The sequence below is a fragment of the Ambystoma mexicanum genome, chromosome 5q (assembly GCF_040938575.1).
Source record: "Ambystoma mexicanum isolate Mex_15411 chromosome 5q, UKY_AmexF1_1, whole genome shotgun sequence".
Classification (NCBI taxonomy): Eukaryota; Metazoa; Chordata; class Amphibia; order Caudata; family Ambystomatidae; genus Ambystoma; species Ambystoma mexicanum.
Window position 1 is genome coordinate 1,254,997,309 of NC_090933.1, and position 21,310 is coordinate 1,255,018,618.

At 47.4% G+C, this 21,310-nt stretch overlaps 1 protein-coding gene across 1 annotated transcript in view; it reads right to left on the reverse strand.

Moving 5' to 3' along the window:
- NAPRT (nicotinate phosphoribosyltransferase) overlaps positions 1-21,310 on the reverse strand; it is a 1,537,890-nt gene that overhangs the window by 558,626 nt on the left and 957,954 nt on the right. Inside the window, exon 9 of the mRNA XM_069621760.1 lies at positions 5,489-5,569. Within this exon, the coding sequence (XP_069477861.1) occupies positions 5,489-5,569 (81 nt within the window). The remainder of the gene's footprint in view (positions 1-5,488; positions 5,570-21,310) is intronic.

Here is a 21,310-nt window from a genome sequence, read left to right on the forward strand (position 1 = left end):
AAGATATCCTTTGGATAGCCGAGTATGCCTACAATAACTCTGTCCATTCGGGAACTGGGAAAACCCCGTTTTTTCTTTTGTACGGTAGTCACCCTCGAACCTCGGAGTTGGATCCCCTCCAAGATCTTGAAACACCAGCAGTAGACTACCTGCATTCTACAATCACCCAAGCCTTTAAGGAAGCTGTTTCTCACCTTCAAAGGGCTAAAGAACAATACAAGAAAGGAGCAGATCAACATCGGAAGGAAGCCCCTCACTATCAAGTAGGGGATCAAGTCTGGTTATCCACCAAATATCTATCTCTAAAAGGGCCACGCACATTCAACCCAAGATACCTTGGTCCCTATTCCATCACTACCATAGTAAACCCAGTGGCGGTCAAGTTGGACTTGCCCCCGCACATGAAGATACATCCGGTCTTCCACGTCTCTCTATTAAAACCCGTGCAACCTCAAACCCGACTAACCAAATCTCCAAAACCTATCCTAGTTGATGGAGAACTCGAGTTTGAAGTCAAAAGCATTCTGGACTCCAAGATCTCCAAATCTAAACTATTCTACCTAATTGACTGGAAAGGCTACGGCCCCCAAGAGAGATCCTCGGAACCTGCTGAATATGTCCATGCTCCTCGCCTAATCAAAAGATTTCACCGAACATTTCCTGACAAGCCAAAACCCCCGGAGAAGCCTGGTTTGGGAGGGGCCTTGAGGGGGGGTACTGTCATGATCTCTGCTTCCAAAAGGTCAGGGTTTTCCCAACTCCCTTGGAAGCAGATCCATAACCCAGGTTCCGAGTGCCAACCAGTCCCAATGGGGACCTTTTGGACCCAGTCCTGGCGCCAGTGGCACCAGGCTCATAAATATGCCCAGTCCCAGCGCTGGAAGCGCCGGGCTCATAATGCTTGGGTGGACTTACCTGCAGCAGACCATGCTGCTTACTTGCCTGCCAGTTGAGCCTCTGATCCTCTTCTGTTTGGAACTACTTTTCCTGTTGGGTGGGGCTGGAGCCACTTCCTAGATGCAGAACACTGGAACTCTTCTGGAAGGCAGGAACTCTTTTCTTACCAGGAACTCTTTTCTTACTTAGGCGTGGCTGTGGAAGGAGACACCTAAGCACTACAGGAGGCTATTTAAACCACACCCGGTGGATGAATCTTGCTTTGCGTTATTCTGCATCCTCTGCAGCAGAACGCTCATCGTGTCTTCTGCATCTGATCCTGGGCCTAAGGAAAAAGGCTTACCATCCTGAATCCAGTCTTCAGCAACACCTATAAAGACAAGAAAGAACAGGTTAGCATTCTGGCATCTGAAAGGCAAAGGCTTACCTACTCTTCGTGCGCTCCGGAGGTCTTCACACTGTATTCCGGCATCTGAAAGACAAAAGCTTACCAACTCTTCGCACGCTCCGGAGGCCGTCGGCGCTGGATCCCGCATCTGAAAGACAAAACAAGGTGCGTTTAAAGACATTGGGGAACTTTAATACTCACGTGCCATTACTCCTTTCCACATCTAACCCAGTGGGTATCCCGGCACCCTGCAGCCGCTCCGAACTTGTACCTGCAAAATAAAAAGACAGAGCGCATTGTGAAGCTGGCAACAAGCGCTTACTTACGTGCTTCCAGGCGCTTCTATTCATCACACGGGCTCCATCTTCAAGGCACTTCAGCCCGTCATCCGCCATCGCCGGAACCCTGCAAAACAAGAGACATCATTATTAAAGACTTTAAAGACATTTGAGTTACTCGAAACTTACCGTTCGTGCAGTAAACGACGGACAGCAGTCCTCTGAAGTCAAGAGGCCTGCGCTACCTATCCGGTGAAGAAACTGGTTACAGCACCCTGCCCCGAGGCAGATGGAGAGCTCGGCATTCACTTACCTAAGGTGAGAGCGTTAACCTGTGGGGGTCTACAGGAGAGGAGAAGAGGAAAGAGATAGGGACACCCCAATAACCCCAGTTCATTAACCCCGTATTTTCTATCTGCAGACATCTTACTCTGCACGTCAGGCATACAGGGCACAGAGGTCCAGCCCAAAGAGCCAACCGGGTGCGGCACATCACCTTTGAAGATACGGTAGTCGCCCAGTCAAGACCGGCGCCTCTGCGAGAATCAGGTGAGCGTTACAGAATCCTCCAATTCTTTGTTGGGAGGGTACACAGGTTATTAGGTCTTCTAACCAAGCATGAGCAATCACCACATGCTGAGGATGTCACTTTGAACACCCCCTTGGCGATTCATGTCTTTTGCCGTCCCTGATGTTGCCTTTGCCATTGAAGTAGGTCTCCTGTTCTTCCATATGTTGAGTGCATTGTTGGTTCACATTCCCGTATGTCTACACTATAGGAGGTATTCATGATTTTCCTTATGACGTATGTATTGGAGGGGAGGGGGGTCCTTGGAAAAATCAGATGCAAACTGACAGATATAGAAAGGTTGTGGCATTCTCTTGAACTACTCATTAATCTTCCTATGATGGCTCCCTACTTTGCGGTATCAAATCTAAATTGAATCTTTATATCTACACTGCATATAGGGAAGTGAAGTTCTTCTCCCATCCAGCCATGGCAAGGAAGTATGGTGAGGATGCGAGGCCCGGAAAGATTCTTGCATGCTTACTTTGTAATGACACAGCTCATACCGAATCTGATACCATCAATCAGATGTTTGCTGAGTAATACACGAATATGTACGCTACTAGAAATCCTACAACATTAGAGGCTCGACATGCATATTTAGAGGACATCCCTCTGAGGTGCTTTGATCAATCCATCGTCAACTCTCTCAATCAGCCAGTCATAATCCACAAAATGTGTCATGTTACAGATGCACTGACCATTTCTAAAGCCACATGTTCTAATAGGAAGCTTAAACGGAGGCATTGGATGACAGATTACTGCTGAGCACAACGCGTGAAGTCCAGATTACACTAGTTGTCAAATTGCCAAAAGGCCCATTAGTGTGTGGGTCCGACAGACCCCTCTCACTCATTTATTGGGATATTAAGATTCAGCATGTTATTTGCAGATCGGCTTTTACCATGTATACCCTTATTAATTTGGCCCAATCAATCAAGCACCTGATTCTTCTGTGCCTCCTTTACGTCCACACACAACTAAAAGCATTGAAAGCTTTCAATTGTGTCTCTTGCGCATATTTATTGGCGGTTTTGTGGAGGATGTTTTCTTCCCCTTGAGGCAATATAGTTGCTGTATGAAAACCATAGGGCTAGAGTCTGTGTTGCGGGTAGTGCATTCTCTCTCTGGGGAGGAACAAAACATGAGTGCCAGTTTATCTGCTCTTGGTTGCACTGGCAATGGAGCCCCTGGATCATCGAGATTTGGCCTTCATTGATTGAGGAGCACTCATTTCCCTCTATGCCAACGATTTACTCTTCTATATAAAAACACTGTTGTTAATCTTGTCCCTATCACTCAGGGAGCGGAAAGATTCCACGTTTTTTCTGGCCCACGCATTAACTGGTAGAAATCAGATCTTTTAACTCTGCTGGATGCCATCACACGTCCTCCCAATATGGGCGATTATCGCTGGGAAGTTGAATCAATGAAATATCTGTGTTTGTATATCTGTCAGGATGAGTTTAAACTTCTGCCACTGAATCATTATGACTATCTTACCACCTGAGTCCAAGAGAAGGTGTGGGGTTCCCTTCCCTTCTTCTCCTTTTGTAGAATTTTAATAGCACAGCTTTTAGCTCTTCCTAACGTTTTGTAGATATATACTGGTCTGGCCTGGATGCAACTTTTTCACCAAGTTCCTCTTCTTGGTTACTCACCTGGCCTGGTATCTCTCCCCTGCGTGCCTCATTTAGGACATGTTAACTACGCCCAGGATGAGACAGCTTTTCTGAACATCATAATATATGTTCTTGCCGCAAAGGCCCAATGTCCTACATGTTTGAGCAGTTCGCCAACATTTCACCCTCATGGCACCGTGGAGCTTGTTGTTTAAAATTGTAAATTCATCCTGTCCATTGTACGGTGTAAACCTGGGATTGCTGCCTCTAATTAAATCCTATGCACCTTATTAACATTTACGGGAAATAGAGGGAGTAGCTGTGACACTTTAGGCATCAATTGCCTTGAAGATGTATACCCTGAGGGTAGCTTTGTTTCTCATGCGCGTCTCATCGAGAAGGTTGGGGGCGGCTAAACAGAACTCCTACAATGCTATTTTCTACGGAATGCATTCCAAGCATACTGGCCTGTGTCTTGGCTCAAACCCGTGCATTCCTCCTTATTTTGGTATATAGTTCATTCTTCTGTATGGAAGCACAATGTGCATGGTTTAAGAGACTTGCCCTTTAATCAATGCCTCAAATAGGATGAAATAGGAGAGAGATCTTTATGTGGCTTTCACTGACAGGCAATGGTCTTACATCTGCTCATATTAAAAAGAAAAAATCACTGAACTTGAAACATAGATGGATCCCAGAATGCAAAGGAAAATCTTGGCCAATCCTTTCCCAATAAAGGGTTAGGGTGTACTGATGAGACTAAAAAACAAACAGTTTTTTACATACACGAAGAAATGATAGGATTAATAATAGGGGGAGGAAAAGTAAAAACAGGAGATCATTGGTGTGGAGGAATGAATCCTCAACTCCTGTGGTGGCTCGTTTCTCAGGCGGTGTTCTAAACTATAGACCACCAATGTTCTGACCATGACTCGTGCTGGAGTGCAGCTGAACCTACTTCATGTTAAGACAATGGAGTGCATTGAACCATATTAAATGAGCAATGCTAAACGGCAAAGACACCAAGTTGAGAAACAATTGACAGCGTCTCACACTGCTTCATCTCAGGTATATTATATTTGGGCCAAAATAGCGGTGAAGTGTGTCGTTAAAATGGCTGTTTCAGGAGAGAACAAAGGGCGATATGAGCAAATGTCACTCTAAAGTACAGTAGAAATCAGACCCCCAATAAAGTAGTGAAGACCAATTCCATAGGTCAAAACAATTGTTGACTTACCATGTTTCCCATAATGAGGGCATATTAATGAAACCTACAAGTTATCCTCCAATTGACTTTCCCTCATAATATGTAGCAATATCTAGAAAGAGCCCTCGTATTTTGTTTCTCTGCCTTCTATTATTGATCTTTGCAGTGCACCCAAGCAAGAAAATACCATGTCAATTCCACATTATGCACACTAGTGGTTTCACAGTATCACTTGCACAACTGTAAACACAAAGATGCAGCAACTAAAAATGTGTAACATTAACCTGCACTATTATCTATTTGGAGTACAAATGAGACTATTCAACAACTGTCTCAGCCACAGAAGATCTCAGGTTTCCATATGGTCCATCTATAAGCTAGACCTCTGTTTTTTAAGAATAATAAATGATAATCTGTGGTCAAATTGTAGCACTAGACCACAGCAACACAATCCTTTCACAGATGTATCTTTCAAATCCCAAAAGGATTATAGTGGGACCTTAAATTAGGAGGTTTGGAGGGGATTACCTTGTAAACACATCCTAGCGAGGGCTGTAGCGGGCACGTCACAAGGTTGGTCCCCACACCAATCGCATCAATTTCATTCGCCTGCAAATGAAGGAAAGAGAAGGTGAAACACATGATTTATTCAAGGAGAAAAAGAATGCTTGCACCGTTAACAGAGAAAGTGCTTCTTGTACCTACATTTCCTCAGACAATCATACGAATGCTACAATCCAGAATAGACAGCCATACAATGAAACCTCCACACATAACCATCATATTTGCCCAATTCCAAATGTTTTGCTCGATTCCTCATACTTAGAGGCGATTCCTCATACTTAGAGGGGGAAAAAGAGACAGCCAGAAGGAGAGGGTTAAGGGATTGTAGTAATGTCAGACGGAAGACTACTAATATTAAGGATTACAGAGAAGCGAAGACCAGAAGCGTAGTCCTCTTTCATATGTCATTGATAACTGTGCCTACCCATAACACATTATATGACAGAAGCTTTATCGTACCTGGCTATATATCACTCTTCATTTTTTAGCAGTTACTCCACTCTATTATTGCAACTTAAGAAAACCATGTTACTAAGATTTGAAAATGCATGTCAATGAGAAAAAACATTGGAATCATTAAAGTAGGCAGCATGATCACAAAATCAGTCAGTGATTATATCTCCAGGGTCTGTGGTAGGCCGTAAGTAGTGGGAAAAGAGTTATCTAGATAGTATCTACAAGTAAATTTCTCTTCTCAAGCAACATCTCAGGCATGCAGAGTGGATTTAAAAATGAGCCCAAATGATTCCAGTTACAAAACATATCTTTCTACCAAAATATTCTAAAGTATTCTTGCAACACCTCATCTTATGATGTATAATCTATCTATAAAATGTAATGCACTACTTCTACATGTGGTGCTTTTTTCTGCTCTTAATGCAGGGTAACTGTTTCTTTGAGCTACTTAGCTCTTTATAGCCAGGAAGAGTCAGGAGAAGTTACGATCATTCAAATGGTTAGATTTCAACTTGTTTCACAGTATTTTTCTAGGAAGGGCATCCATTTTTTTTCAATGTTTCGATTTGAATAATTTTTCATCTGTGTTAGCCTTTCCATGGTGTAAAAGTCCAAAAGTAAAGTCTTATAGGCCAATCCTATTGGACGGTGTCCTTTCCTGCTCCCAAACTGTAGACAAGCACAACCTTGCTGTCAAGATCATGTGTTGTACAATATGCTCAAGCTTAAAATCGATGCATCTACCTGTAACCAAAATAGCAATAAAACAAGATACTAAGTGCACGGAAGTGCAGTTGGAGCTGTGAGCTGTGCAGAGCGCTACGCGTGGCTGGAGGACCCATTGAGAACTATCCTGTTGAAAGGAATTGCTGCCGTGGGACTACCAGACAAAAAACTAATTGGTGTCCCTTGTCGCTGTTGTTACCACACAACAATCAGGAAGAGCTTTTAAATCCCAGTATGCGCAAACCACTTGCGAAGTGCACGGAAGTGCAGTTGGAGCTGTGTGGAGCGCTACGTGTGGCTGGAGAACCCATTGAGAAGTATACTGTTGAAGGGAATTGCTTCTGTGGGACTACCGGTCTAAAAACTACCTGGTGCCACTTGTCGCTGTTACCACTGAGAAACCTGAGGGTATTCTCACTCCTACTCCCCTGGATCTTCTACGCAGGTGGCCAGGGAAAGGCCATCGATTTTGGATCCTGTCCCTGGGGTTGGCGAAGCGGGGGAGGATCACATGGGTGAAGGGTCCTTGAGGATTGGGAGTTGGGTGCCTTCAGGCGAGACATGGTAGCCCCCTTTCCCTATTGACGACCAACCTAACGCTCTCCCGACCTTTATGGGTTACTGTAAGGCAGCTCCATTAATTTCCCCTTTTGCGACACAGTACAGAGAAGAGGAAGGGGCAACTGAGAGTAATGAACACTATACCATTTCCCTACTCTGGTCCAGGGGCGAAGAAGATGCCTGCAATGGAAGGTCAGGCATGTCCCTTAATCATGGTCAGGCAAACCTAATTGAGAAAACACACCTGCAACCTGTTGGAAGGCTGCAGGTGTATAAAAGAAGGAGGGAAGAACAACACAGGAAGGAGCAGCAGGGAAGCCTGTGTGATCACCAGGGTACCTTGCTGGAAGAGAGGCGAGCCACTGGAGCGAAATGCTGTGAGACGGTCCGTTGTGTTCAGGACGCCGAGAAGCTGGGGACTGCAAGGAGAAGTGGTCTGAGAAAGCTTGGTGTGGGAGCTGGGGCTCCGTGCTACGGACTGAAGGCAGAGAAGGGAGCCGTGCGGAGTGGCTGTCCCTTTCCCTTTCATCAGAAGTGCTTGTTCCCCTGTGTAGGGGAGGCATGGTATCACGAGTATGACACTGCCACAAAAGATACAATTTGTAAAACGTTTATTAACTTCGTGGGGTTTGGAAAATCTTCTACATTGCCCTGTAACTAGGATGGGATAGGTCTCGACCATCAAATAATAAAGTAAACAGTCTTAGTGGTGTCTGTCAAATCAAAATGGCGTATGCTAAAAAAAAGAATGCCTGCCCTATCTCTTGTACAAAACATTATAAGTTACTCACCGTAGTGACTAATGTACTCTTAGACCTTAGCCCCCTTTACTCCATACTGCATGGGGTGTCCCTCGCTAGGGACGGGAGACAGAAGCTTTTTCACCAGAAAATAACCTTCTTCCCCTTTAAATTTAGGTGCGCGCGGGGTGTGGCCCTGGGAGCATGCGCTACCCTGACTCGGCCCACCGGCGGCACACCTCAGTCCCCATTGACGCATCGACAATATTTAACATTGCCTAATGACACCAGTATTATTAGGGGGGAGGACAGTGGGACGTATGTAGGAAAGGGGACTAAGGTGAGTAACATATAATGACTCTTACGTCCCGTCCCCTTTCCTCCATACTGCATGGGCGGTTACAACTGAATGTAGCCCTAGGGTGGAGAGGAGACCCTCCTTAAGAAAACAGATTCCTTAGAACCGCCTGTCCTTAAGCTGCGTCTGACTTGGAGCCGGCGTCCAAACAGTAGTGCTTACAGAAAGCCAAAGGGGTGGCCCAGGTGGTCGCCCTGCTGATGACCTGCCACAGGACCTGCCGTTGGCCCTGACCGCATGGGCGTTCATGTTAGCTGGAAGCGGCTTGTGTTGCCCCTCGTAGGCCTCCTTTATGACCCAAACCATCCAGCGTACAATAGAGGCCTTGGATGCATGAAATTCGGGTCTTGACCCCCCGAAGGTGACAGTGTGTCCGACTTGCGGAAGCCCTTGGCCCTGTCCAGATAGAATTTTAGAGCAAGTTTGACATCCAGACAGTACAAAACCCTCTGACCCTTGTCCTTAGGGTCGGCAAAAAAACGTAGGTAAGACTATTTCCTCGTTTAGATGGAAAGCGGAGGGTACCTTAGGTAGGAACGCGGGGTGTGTCCGCAGGACCACCATATCTTTGTGAAAAGTAGTATAGGGCTTTGATTTGAAGCCACCAGAGCCTGGATCTCGCTGACTCTGCAAGCACAGATGAGGCACACTAACAGAGCCGTTTTAATGGTGACCAGCCTGATGTCCGCAGACGCAATTGGCTCGAACGGCTTGTGCACCAATGCGCCCAACACTACATTGAGGTCCCACACAGGGTGTGGTTTTTTGATGGGTGGGTAGAGTCTGAAGAACCCTATCAAATGTCTCTTGACTATCGGGTTGGAAGAGGACCTCCTTCGAATTTCTGTAGGCCCCTATGGCTGCCAAATATGTGCGGCATATGTTCACCTGCATGCCTGAATGAGCAAGGAGCGCAGAGAAGGAGGGCACGTCGTCCAACATGCACGTAAGGGGGTCGATCTCCTTAGTGTCCACCCAGTGCCAGAACCTAGTCCATTTACTCTTATACTGGCTCCTGGTAACATTGCTCCTGGCACCCTGAATGATGTCTAGGTTAGCCTGTTATAGGCTAAGGTGCTTCAGCGTGACCTGCTCAGGAACCACGCTGAGGGCTAATTTCTGTGACGCAGGGTGGATGACCCTGCCCCCCTGTTGCGCCAGGAGATGAGCTGGGCCCATTGGAAGGTGAATGCGTAGCCTATCTGAGAGGATGAGAAGCTCTGAGAACCACGGTCTTGCCGGCCACTACGGAGCTATCAGAATGATGTAGAGGTGACAAGATTCCTTTATCTTGCAGATCACCCTGTGTACCAGGGGCATGGGCAGGAAGACCTAGGCTGCCATGCCGTTCCACTGCATCTGGAATGCGTCCCCCAGGAAGCCGGGGCCCTGTCCCTGCCAGGACGCAAACTTCTGGCACTTCTTGTTGTCCGAGGAGGAAAAAAGATGCACTTGAGGATGCCCCTGGTAGTTTTGTACCTTTGGTACAAGCCTATACTACTAAGTTATAATGGTAGCAGTAGCAGAGCAGCCAGGCTTATCTCAAGAACATATGAGCAGTAGCAGAGATTACACAAAGGGACCACAATTACTGTGGCTCAAGCAAACACTGACTCAAGGTTTCAGGTAAAAAATAGAAGTACATTTATTTTTAAACCATCAGTTATAAACACAACACTTCTATTAACCTTTAAACAAAATCACATGTTAAATATACTACAACAAACCAATTCACTTTGTACAGTATGTCTCAAGGTAAGTACCCTGTATTTGAATGAACCAGTGTTATGAACAAAACACGATACCGCGGATACGGTTGCAATCACTTTTTGACAGTTCGGTCTACTAAATAAAAGCGTATCCGTGACATGAAATGCTACCAGGGCAAAAACACACTTAGCACCTGGGATACCCAGAGGGAGTTGGAGGCAAAATCACAAGCACTATTTAGGTTAGGCAGACAGCATCAAGAAACACTCAGAAACAGGAGTTCAAAAGGCAACGGGCCGGAGCCAGGGTTAAGTGACACCGGAGACCTGTTGCCGAAGATCACACCGTTAGACAGTTCACGATTCAGCGTAGCCCAAAAGTACTTTGATATTGCAATGTTCCGAAGCAAAAGTTATAAGAAGGAGGGAAGACAAGGACGAGCCTTGAGGATGAAGAAAAGGGATTCTCCTAGTTTCCTTGAGCAGAACACAGTACCTTATTCCAATGGTGCAGCTGGTGCCCAGGCAGTTGTTCCTGTTGGTTTCCCGCAGACCCACGATTCCTGGAGCTTCGTTGTGAAGCCGGCAGCAGCGACAACGAATAAAAGGTGCGCTCCTTAAAAACAGGAGAGGCTCGGCAGGCGGCTATCCGGACCACTACAGCAGTGTGCAGCGATTTCGACCACGACGGAGACCTCTGTCTGAAGAAGATGAGCTGGTTATCCCCACCAGGCTCAAGGGAAGAAGACTCCGGACTGGATCTTCTCTTAGTCGTTGAAGGGTAGATAGCTCAAGACTGTAGCAGGGCTTCACCGGGACGGGGTAGTTGCAGCAGCCCTCGTTCTCTCAGCTTCTCTTCGGTTCCTTGTAGTTCCTGAGGCGACTGACTTCTAGCCCAAGAGACCTGCCTTTTATGCGCAAAACCCCCATTCACACAGCCGGGCTGTTAATCACACAGCAGGGGGGTTGCCCAGCCGGGACAACCACCTCAGCCAATCATGGCAAAGTGCCACTTGGGTTTCCTAGGATACCATGTGAGGGGGTGACTACACCCCTTCCCCACATTCAGTCTACCTAGACACCCAGGCGCCAAGAGGAGGGCTTCTCTGCAGAAGCCCGCCAAAAGACGGTGAACAAAAGGCGAACCGAGTTTGCCGCGCAAAGTAAAACACAAGAAGGACTTTAACAAAAATAAATGGCGAATAAACCCAACCGAAGCCAAAGAAAGATGATTTGGTCAAGCGGGTTTATGCTTAAGGCTGTTAAAATAGACAATAGTATTACCACGTTTATCTAATATAATCGCGGTAGACAATTTAGGGTAGATACCACTGCCACCAGTCAAGTCTAAATGTTAAAAGAGCGAAACAATGTTCAGGGAGGTACAGACAGAAAAGGGGTACAGATTCGCCCTTTCCAGTACTCCATGTAAGTTGGGGTGTACTGGGTCTGTGGTAAAAGTGACTATGTAAAGTAAATGGCAACTTTACCTTTCTCTGGGGGACAGTAGTCAGTCCCAGCGAAATGGAGTCAGAGGGCAGTCTAAAAGACAACCCTGGGTTACTACACTGAGGGTGCTGTGTAACCCATACAAGAACAGGGGCATCTGGAGTGGTGTGCTCCAGTGCCCAAGATCACACAATGAGTAAAAACACAGGCCAAAACACATGTAAGAGTGAAAAAGGATGTACACTCTTACCAGGTGGAAAAAATAAACTTCAGAAATCCAGCAAAGCTGCTGGGGGACTCACTTGGTGAGGGAAATTTTCCCTAGAAGGAGAATTCTCCCTAACATCGTTCAATTGCCACTTGTAATTTTCCGCTCCCAGACTGCTGAGCCTGTCCGCCTCCAAGTTGGACTCCCCCGGAAGGTGGACGGCCGTGAGGTAGATGTTGTTCTCTAGGGCCCATTCCCACATGTTGACAGCTAGGCGCACAGTGGAGGGGGCCTGGTACCCCCCTGCTTGTTGACATAGTACATGCTGGTGGAGTTATCGGTATGGATGAGGACAACCTTACCCACAATGACCGGGAGAAAAGCTTTCAGCGCTACCCAGATGGACTTCAGTTCCAGCAAGTTGATATGGGACTCCTGCCGGGTTCAGACTCCATGGACACTTGGCTGTCCAGAGTAGCCTCCGAACCCTCGAGAGACTAGTCCATCGTGATAGTGACCTGCGGAGCCGCTTCCGGAAGGGCTTGCCCGTTCGAAGTTTGCCGTCCCTGGATCCCCATGTGAGGTCCGAGTGGAGAGAGGGAGGAACGTTGACCAGCTCTGCTTTGGAACCCTGCTCCTGATTCTAAGATGCTGCGAAGTGCAGCTGCAATCTCCTCATCCTGAGTCTCGTGTGGGGTACGTGCAGTAGTGTGTCTGCAAAGAGCCTAGTAGATGCTGGTAGCACCAGGCGGATATTACTTCTCGGGTGAGGAAGTGAGTAGTGGCCCTCTTGATGGCCGTGATTTTGTCCTCAGAGGGGAAAACTCTCTCGGAGTTCATGTCCCAAATGAGGCCCAGAAAAGTCAGTCTCTGCGTAGGCTGCAGCTGAGACTTCTTGAGGTTGAGCGAAAATCCCAGGTTGTGAAGTGTGCTCATAAGGGCAGAGGAAGTGTGGTGCACCGCCTCTTTTGATTTCGCCAGGACGAGCCAGGTACGGCTAGAGGTGGTAGCCCTGTGCCCGGAGGAGGGCCGCCACTGCATTCATGAGTCTGGTAAACACCCTGGGCGCCGAGTTGAGTCCGAAGAGAATAACCTTGTATTGGAAATGGCAGCCCATGATCCTGAATCGCAGAAAGGAGCGATGCGGCTGTCAAACGGGACGTGTAGATAAGCATCCTTCAGATACAGGGAGCACATCCACTCCCCCTTGCACAATGTCTCCGCTATGAGTGCTGACATACCATCTTTAATTTTTGAAGAGGGAGGGAGAGGTTGAGTGTGGAAAGGTCCCACACAACTCTCAGGCCAGCCTGGTTCTTCTTTTGTATGGCAATAATCCTGGAGAAGTCCAATCCTCGCTGGGAGGTTGGAACTTCTTCCACTGCCTGGCTCTCGACGAGCGACCGAATCGCTGCCAATAGAGTTGCTGTCCCAATCTGTGGGAGTGGAGGGGAGGAGGGAGGAGAGGAAGGGTTCGGTAAGCGGTACCCCGTGGATACTTCTGAGAGGATCCAGGGGTCCGCGAACCTCTGACCCCGAAATTGTGCGTGTAGGGCAAGCCTGCCCCCACCAGAGACACGTGGACCCGAAGGGACTCGTCATGCCTTTTTTCCTTCTGAGGCTGTTGCGAAGGAGGGGGACTGAAAAAAGCCCTTACCGCCCACCCCCTTTGTTGTTTACGCCGGTGTTGACACAGTGAGCGGTCAGGCTGCCTGGACCTCCGTTCTTGGAAGCGACAGAACCCTCCGAACGTCCGCCTCTTGTCGGATTGTTGATGTGACTGGGTGTACGTCTTGGGCGTGGCCTTCGTAAGGATAAAGACTGCAGTTTGCAAACTGTTGTTCTTTTTATCTAGCTGCTCAATCGGTGGTGGAGTGAAAGAGGTCAACACCCTCGAATGGCAGGTCCAATATACGTTCCTAGACGTCTGCCTTAAATTTAGTAGCCCGAAGTCAGACAGTCCTTCTCATGTCCGTGGTGATGTATATGGCCCGGCCAGAGGAGTCAATGTGGGCCACGGTGGACTCTTGCACCACCATTTTAGCCTCTGCCAGTCCCGCCTTGAAACAGGACTGGCACTGCACTGGAAATCAGGAACGAAGTCGGCTATTTCCCTCTAAAGCCTCTGGTTAATGGCTGCCAGTAAGGCATCCGCGTTGGCTTGACGAAGATGCAGTGAAGCGTTGGAATAAAGCTTCTTTCCGTACGCCTCCAAGATCTTCTCCTCCTTGCCTAGCAGCGCCCAGGACGAGGTGGCCACGGACGACTGAGGCTTTGAGTAGAGTGACGCAGCAGCAATCACCGAAGAGCGAGGTTAAGGATGGGCCAACAGCAAGAGTGTATCCCCCTCCATTTGCCTGTATTTGGCATCCAGATGTCGATTTACTGGCTGGACCGAGTGGGGTTTGAACCACCCCTTCTTGGCCAAGGTGACAACGTCCTTCTGCATCGGAATCCCTGTTCTAGGCGTGGGGCATAGAGTGCGGACTTCAGGAAGCACTCCTGGCTCCGGTTGTTCGACTTCGGGTTGAGGAAGGCCCAAGCACTCTGCCAGTTTCTGCAAGTCATTTGTGGAAGGCCTTGGCCGACGATGTGTCAGGGTCTTCTTCCTCGTCTGTGTCCACCAGGGCGTCCGGCGCGAGTGGAGGTGTGCTGGGCATCGAGAGCTGAGTTGTGGAGACCGGAGCCTGCAGCAGAGGCTGGTACAGAACCATCTGAACCGCGGAAGGCAGGGGACCCGGAATCGAAGGAGCCGGTGTGGGCTGCACCAGGGCCTGCAGACCTTGAGCCATAGGAGGAATAACTTTGAGCACGGTCGGAGGGAGGGGCCGGAGGGAGCATGTCCCTGATGACATCCTTCAGGATGGCGCCCATCTGAGGAGATCTCATGAGTGTGAGGAACTTTTCAAAGAACCTGTCCTTACAGGCCGGCTGGGTGGCAGGTGATATTGACGGGATAGCGGGCAACTGCTGGGGCCGGTGCATATTATGTCTGGTTGGTTGCAGAGGAAACCTGCCCTGCGCTGCTGATGGATAAGCTGTTGGCCACGTACCAGGTTGACACCAGTCCCACCATGTAACTCGTTCTCCCACCTGCTCCGTTCCTCCGGGTGGTATCGGACGAGCGGCCATCTTGTCTGGCGCGGCGGCCATCTTTCCGAGCTGCATGCCACGTACCGAAGTCGTGGTGCTTGGCTCACTGGGCTCAGCCTCCTCCAGGACTCTTGACGGTGGAGAATGAGACCTACCCTGCACCTCAGGTCGAGACCTGGTAGGCGTGTCGGCCACGGCAGTCGCCTGTAGTGCTGCATGCAAGCGCCCCCTTGGCCATGTTGCTGGTACAAGGGCGTAGCCCCTTGGGTGTACACCCGGAAAAAGAACCTTGCGGTCCCTCAGCACTGTCTCCGGAAGGATCTACGGACCACTCGGCCTGGCGGCCGGTAGCTGAGCTAGCCTCGATACCCGTGCTAGTGTGAGAAATTGAGAGGTTCCTCCCACTCAGGCGTTTCCATGAGAAGGAGTCGCCTTTGCGAGGTGCGCTGGAAAAGAGTGGCCCTCCCGTGGGCCTTGACTTACGTCTGACAAAGTCCTTCAAGTCCTCTGGAGGCGACTTCTCGAAGAGCTTCTTCCACCTAGCTAGTCTGTTCTTCAGAACACATGAAGGAAGTGCGTCGCACACGGTACAACCCTCCCATTCGTGGTCGGGCCAAGGCAGCGGAGGTAAAGAGCATGTGGATCTGTTGTAGGGAAGAGCCCCTCGCAGGCTGGACATCTGCTGAAGCCTGCTGGAGTCGACATGCGCCGGGGAGGAGCGTGGCGCCAGAGGACTAAGTACCTGACTGATAAAAGAAGACAAAAAGACAGAAGAAGGTATCCGGGGAACAGAGCGTGGAATTACAAGGCCGAAGGCAAACCCAGGAGCGCTGGTGAAATCAGCCCATTCCCGTTGACGCAGAAAAGGGACTGAGATGTGGCGCCGGTAGGAGGAGTCAGGGTAGCGCATGCTCCCAGAGCCGCACCCCAGCACGCCTCTAAATTTAAAGGAGAAAAAGGTTTTTTCTGATGAAAAAGGTTATGTCTCTCGTCCCTAGCGAGGGACGCCCCATGCAGTATGGAGGAAAGGGGACAGGACGAAAGAGTAAAATTTGTAAAGGAGGCATGCATATAAAAGGAAAATCAGTGTTCAACAAAAATCAACGTGGCTGATTCAGATCTCCTCCCATTTTTTAGACAGCACGGCATAAGGCAGTGTCTATAGGCAGGATGACACACTCTTGCTCAGGCTTTAACACTGAAACAGTTCGGACCTTCCACGTTAAAGACACCAGTTCCAGACTTCACCAAATAACGTAACAAAATTTCACACTGGTCCCCCTCGGTCGGGCTCAGACCTCTTCAAAGAAAACAAAAGTTCTAAGTTGATCCCCCTCTGCTGGGCTCAGACCTTGCACAGTTCTACGTTAGTTCCACAACACTTGCTGGTGCTCCCTTCCCCAAGATTTTACACTTCGGGTCTCCCTCAAGCAGGCTCAGACCACTTTTCAGATGTTGAAGACTTTTCGAAAGTGCAGAGCTTCTGTTACAGACCACCACAGGACCACTTCGACTCAGATTTCCTTGATCAGCTTTTCCTCTCCCCTTCTCTGGGGTTAACTTCGTTCACTTTCGCTTTTACAGTTCATTTACTTTTATCACCTCAAACAATGCACCCTTCACAGAGACCTTCGAGTGGGTTACTCCTTTTTCTCCAGACCACTGTTACTCAGTATTGCTGATACCACAGCTGTTCTTGCTTTAAAGATCATTTGCAGGTCTGCCACCCTTGTGCAAACTTCAATCTTTCTTAGCTCATACCGGTCTAAGGTTGCTTGCCAACTCACCGGCTGTGAGCCGTTTTCTCTTGCTTATCGATTTCCAATTCAGGAGTCAAGGTTAGTACCACACGCTTGGCCTCGCCTCCCCAACTCTGTCGTTCACCCGGGAGGGTCGCTGGCGTCCTCGGAACACAATACAGTCTTCGATATTGGGATCTGGCATTCTCCATGTGTCTTTCACAGCCTTGTGGAGGCAACCACCTCCTTAGGGAACTCTTGGGGTTTTCGGCCGGCCTCTCTCGTCCCTTGGTCCATCGTTCTGCTTTAGTAGGTTTGCCTTCGCCTTGGAAGTTCTGCTCGTACCCGTGTTCCACCTTGCTCCGAGTGTGTCTCTAGGTTCCACCTTGTATCTGTGTGAGGAGAGCTAATTGGAATCAGGTGTATGCACTTGAAGTCAAGTGCCTGATTTTGCCTGACCCAATTAGCGGTACATGTCCAGTACGATGTATAATAGTTAATCTTGTTGCTCTCAGTCGCCCTCTTCCACGGCATAGTGTTAGTGCAGAAAGGGAGGGTGAGGTGGGTCATCGGATCCTACAAAATAGGAGGGGTTGGATGTACAAAAAAGGATGGAATACCGTGTCGCACCATCGGCTGCCTCACACCCACTCCCCAAAGACCCCTCACCCAGGCGATCCTCCCGCACTGGTCCACCCCCAGGCTCTGGATCCAAAGGCGATGGCCGTGCCCTGGACACGTGAGAGAGAGATCCCTGGGGTCTAGCGGGTCAGACACCCTCTGGTTTCTCACAACTGTGTCAATGAGATGACACAGGAGTGCTGAAGGGCCAGGAGTTTGATCTCTGACAACAGAAGCAGGACTGTGTGCTTTGCACTTCAGGCAGACCTTTTCCAGAGAACTGTGAGCTTCTACCCGATGAGAAACCTGGTGCTCAAATTTATGAATATTACCATTGTTACTGAATACTTAGTATCAGAGTGGTTGAGTGTCTTAAAGGAATAGTGTGCTCAAAAATGTTATTGTCCCGAGCGTTCGGGCCTGTGATTTTAAGCAAACTGTGATCGATCTAAAAACATTTCCTATGCACCTTACCTTAGTTTTCTTCACTTTTACACATGCAAAATCAACGAGCAGGGCGCAGCCATCTTGTGCCAATGTTATCCGTTGCTGCATCGCCCTAAATTCAAGTGCCCTTGCAGCACTAAATCATTATTATTATTATTATTATATCACCCGCCCCTGAAGCGGACATCAATTGACACGTACGCCCCATTTCACAACGCTAATGCATGTCTCGTGTCAACGTTCTATGTGTGGCAGCTAATGACGTGTCTCCATGGAAATGGCAGGATGCCTCTTTCCTCAATAAGTATAAACAGGCCGCTTCTCATCAGACATCATCAGAGTTGCTTTTTCAGTCGTTTCACTGTGTTTTTTTTATATAGCCTGTTTCTGCTCCGTTCAGCTATCTTTGTTGCAGAGCCCCTTACGAACAGATACTTTTACTAGCATTACATTTGATTTCAATTGTTACTTGCATTTGATTTAAACATTTTGTCGTATAATGGCAACAATACAACCCTACCAATATGAGCTGCAGTATTCCAAGGCGGAATTAGTTGATAGAGAAAGATGCGGAAACAATGGGGCATCGGACGACAGTTGGAAAGACGAATCACTGGATCCTGAGCCTAGTCGCATGGAAGACGTTTCCACCTGGTGTACCTGCAATCAGAGCAAGGTCATGCCAACCGAGGAGGAGAACTGCTGCTGCAAAGAAAACTCTGGATGCTTGGCCTACATATCAGAAGAAGACACACCACTGCTATGCATTACCGAGCTGCACGACTTCAAGGCAGCCTGCCTCACAAGGTCCGTGTTGAGGATTATGATGGCGCTTATGCACAAATTTCACTTAACAGTTCACCCTCGCAATCCAAGTAACAAGTAAGTGTACTCTAGATGTGATGTCATTTTGACCTCTGAGCCCACTAACATTTCATGTTTGTTTCCTTTTTGTCGTAACTTTGATCTATCACTACCTAATGAATGCAGTCTGCCAATTGAATACATTTATTGTGCTTTTGGGAAATCAGAGTGTTCATCTTATGTGTCTTTCACGTTCAACTAAGAAACAATATTTCTCTGTGCCCAAAACATTATGGATTGCATGTGTTTTCAATTTTGTAATGTGTGTACAATTGAAAGCTCAAGTTCATTGATCCATGAAGTAACTTTTGTACGAGCATGCCATAGAATACAGGGTACATTTTCAAGTAAGGTTTGTACACTTATCAGGTTAATTTAAATACAGTATGTATGTTTCTCTTCCACAGGTGGTACAAGCTGGTGGCCTACCGTTCATTTACATGGTGGCTTTATGGGAGGCTTAAATTCCGCGTTTGATGAGTGATACCCGCCTGTGTCGTTGGAGCCATTTGCGCCAAATTCCCCAGTGACAGCGGACAGTACAGGGGATTTTCACACACTGTGCTGCAACCCGAAGTATACAATTTGTAGTATATTTGTGCCATCAATATCAGCAATAAATTAAAAGACAAATGAGCTTTTATGAATAGTTGTTTCAATTTTTCAGTGAATCAAGGACATGCTCACTTGTCTATAATATATGATATGATATATGATATGATATGGGAGCTGCGAGGGTGCGAACGGCATGGTGCCAAACACCATGTACACTTGAAAGGTATCTTCCGCACACGGGCCATTGATCACACAGCCTCCTCAGACCCAGTGTCTCCAGGCTCCCATCTTGCAGACCCCATCCCTGCAATCGACATCAGTGTGTCTCCCATCAGCAGTGTTCCGGGCCTCGTCTGCACGCCTCATGCCCATCCATCCCCCCTCCAGTATCAATGGCAGTTTGGACCTGTGGCCCAGCGCTCCCAAGGGGCTGGCAGGGTGGGAACGGCCAAGGTGCCAAACACCATGTACACTTCAAAGGTATCTTCCGCACAGGGGCCATTGTTCACACGGCCTCCCCAAACCCAGTGTCTCCAGGCTCCCCTCATGTCACACATTCACATACACATACACTTTTCTAATCCTTTATAAACACCTTGATATTTTGCCGGAGAACATCTCTGAGCACTGGAAGGCAACTCTTTATCATGCTACCTGTTCTCCCGCTACTAGCTCCCCTGCTTGCAGAATCTAATTGTTTGTTAGTCAAGGTGAGGGCCGGTCACCTATTAACTTCTCTATATTCATCTATTTCTAATCTCAAATTTTCTATCTATTTCGACCGAGTGTACCCAGTAGTGTAATGTTCATTCATCTCAATGACTTTACCATTGGCTAAAGTTTCAAGTGTTTTGATCTCGATATATAGCACATTTCATCAATGTCCATTGTAATAGAATGGCATCTTTCTTGCTTTCTTGCATCAATCTCATGCATACAGTACAATTTTTATGGAATTATTTATATTTTTCTATACAGATTTTATAGATTTTTCAAGAATGCCTGCTTGTATGGTTTTTGGTTGCCCATCTAGGAGCCATGTCAAAAGTCAGGGAACAGTCCTGCATATACACCTGACGGATATTGATTTAATAAGAAGATGGGTTCGATATTGTGGAGTTCCAGTGGACGAGGTTCAAACTAGAGCCCAGGCGGTCTTGGGTGACTTGAGGGCCAATCGATTCCGCATCTGCAGCCTGCACTTTACAGACATTATGTACGACCAATCGAAGTACACAAAAAAACATTGACGCAGAATCTTTGGGAAATTGCTTCCAAATGCAATTACAACTCGATGTACAAGCTGGCTCAGGTGAGTCCCGGATGATGAATTAGCTGTAGGCGGTGGGGTACTGAAAAGGTAACTTCATAAACGGATTGGTGGTTTCGGTGTAAAAGTGTCTTACTAATGTTTGCATATTTTCCCGATTGTATTACATTTTAACTATACCACATTTTACTATACATCTGTCCCCGGTTTATGGAGCCCCAAATAAAGTAATTATGACCATAGAAAGCAATGTTATAGTGCCCTTAAAAAGAAGCATAATGTTTTCGTAATCAGTTGCTTAACATGTCCATTGTTTTAGGAGAGCATACTGATGGAAGCACAGACCCTCGCAAGTGACGAAACCACTGGCACGTCTAGTATACCAATGGTGAGCCCTACAGACAGGCAGAGGTTCATATTCTCGACAGTTGGATTTTCCCACATATTTAATGCAAATCTAATTTTACCTTGTACCACTTTATGTGGAATAAATGGAGCAAGATTCTGCATCCATTTATTTTTCAAGCGCCTATCAGGTAATTTTATTTCACTTTTCCTTTACGAGAATGTATTATGCTTGGAATTTCAAATAATATGAAAATGTTTATGTATCTTGTCAGTTGTTTACACCAGGTGGCATTTATGGGTTTCTCTTTACATTGTCTGCATCACATTGTCTCTGTTCCGTTTTGCTGTTTTCATCCGTACTAAAACAAGTACTGTTTTACAGGGGGATTCTGGTACTTCGACTACAATTACATCGTCCTTTGCAGCTGGTGAAGAGTATGAGGTATGCGTACTTACAGTTCCCTTGAATGAAAGAAAGTAAATCCTACATAGGATACTATTAGACAGCGACATGCATATAAAAGTGCAGTGTTTTAAACTTTTCTGATTTCATTTCTAACGTTACACTTCCTCCCTAATGCAGAATACATTGCAAAATGTTTGAGGGCAACATTACAATCAGTATTTTTTTGCATAGTGATC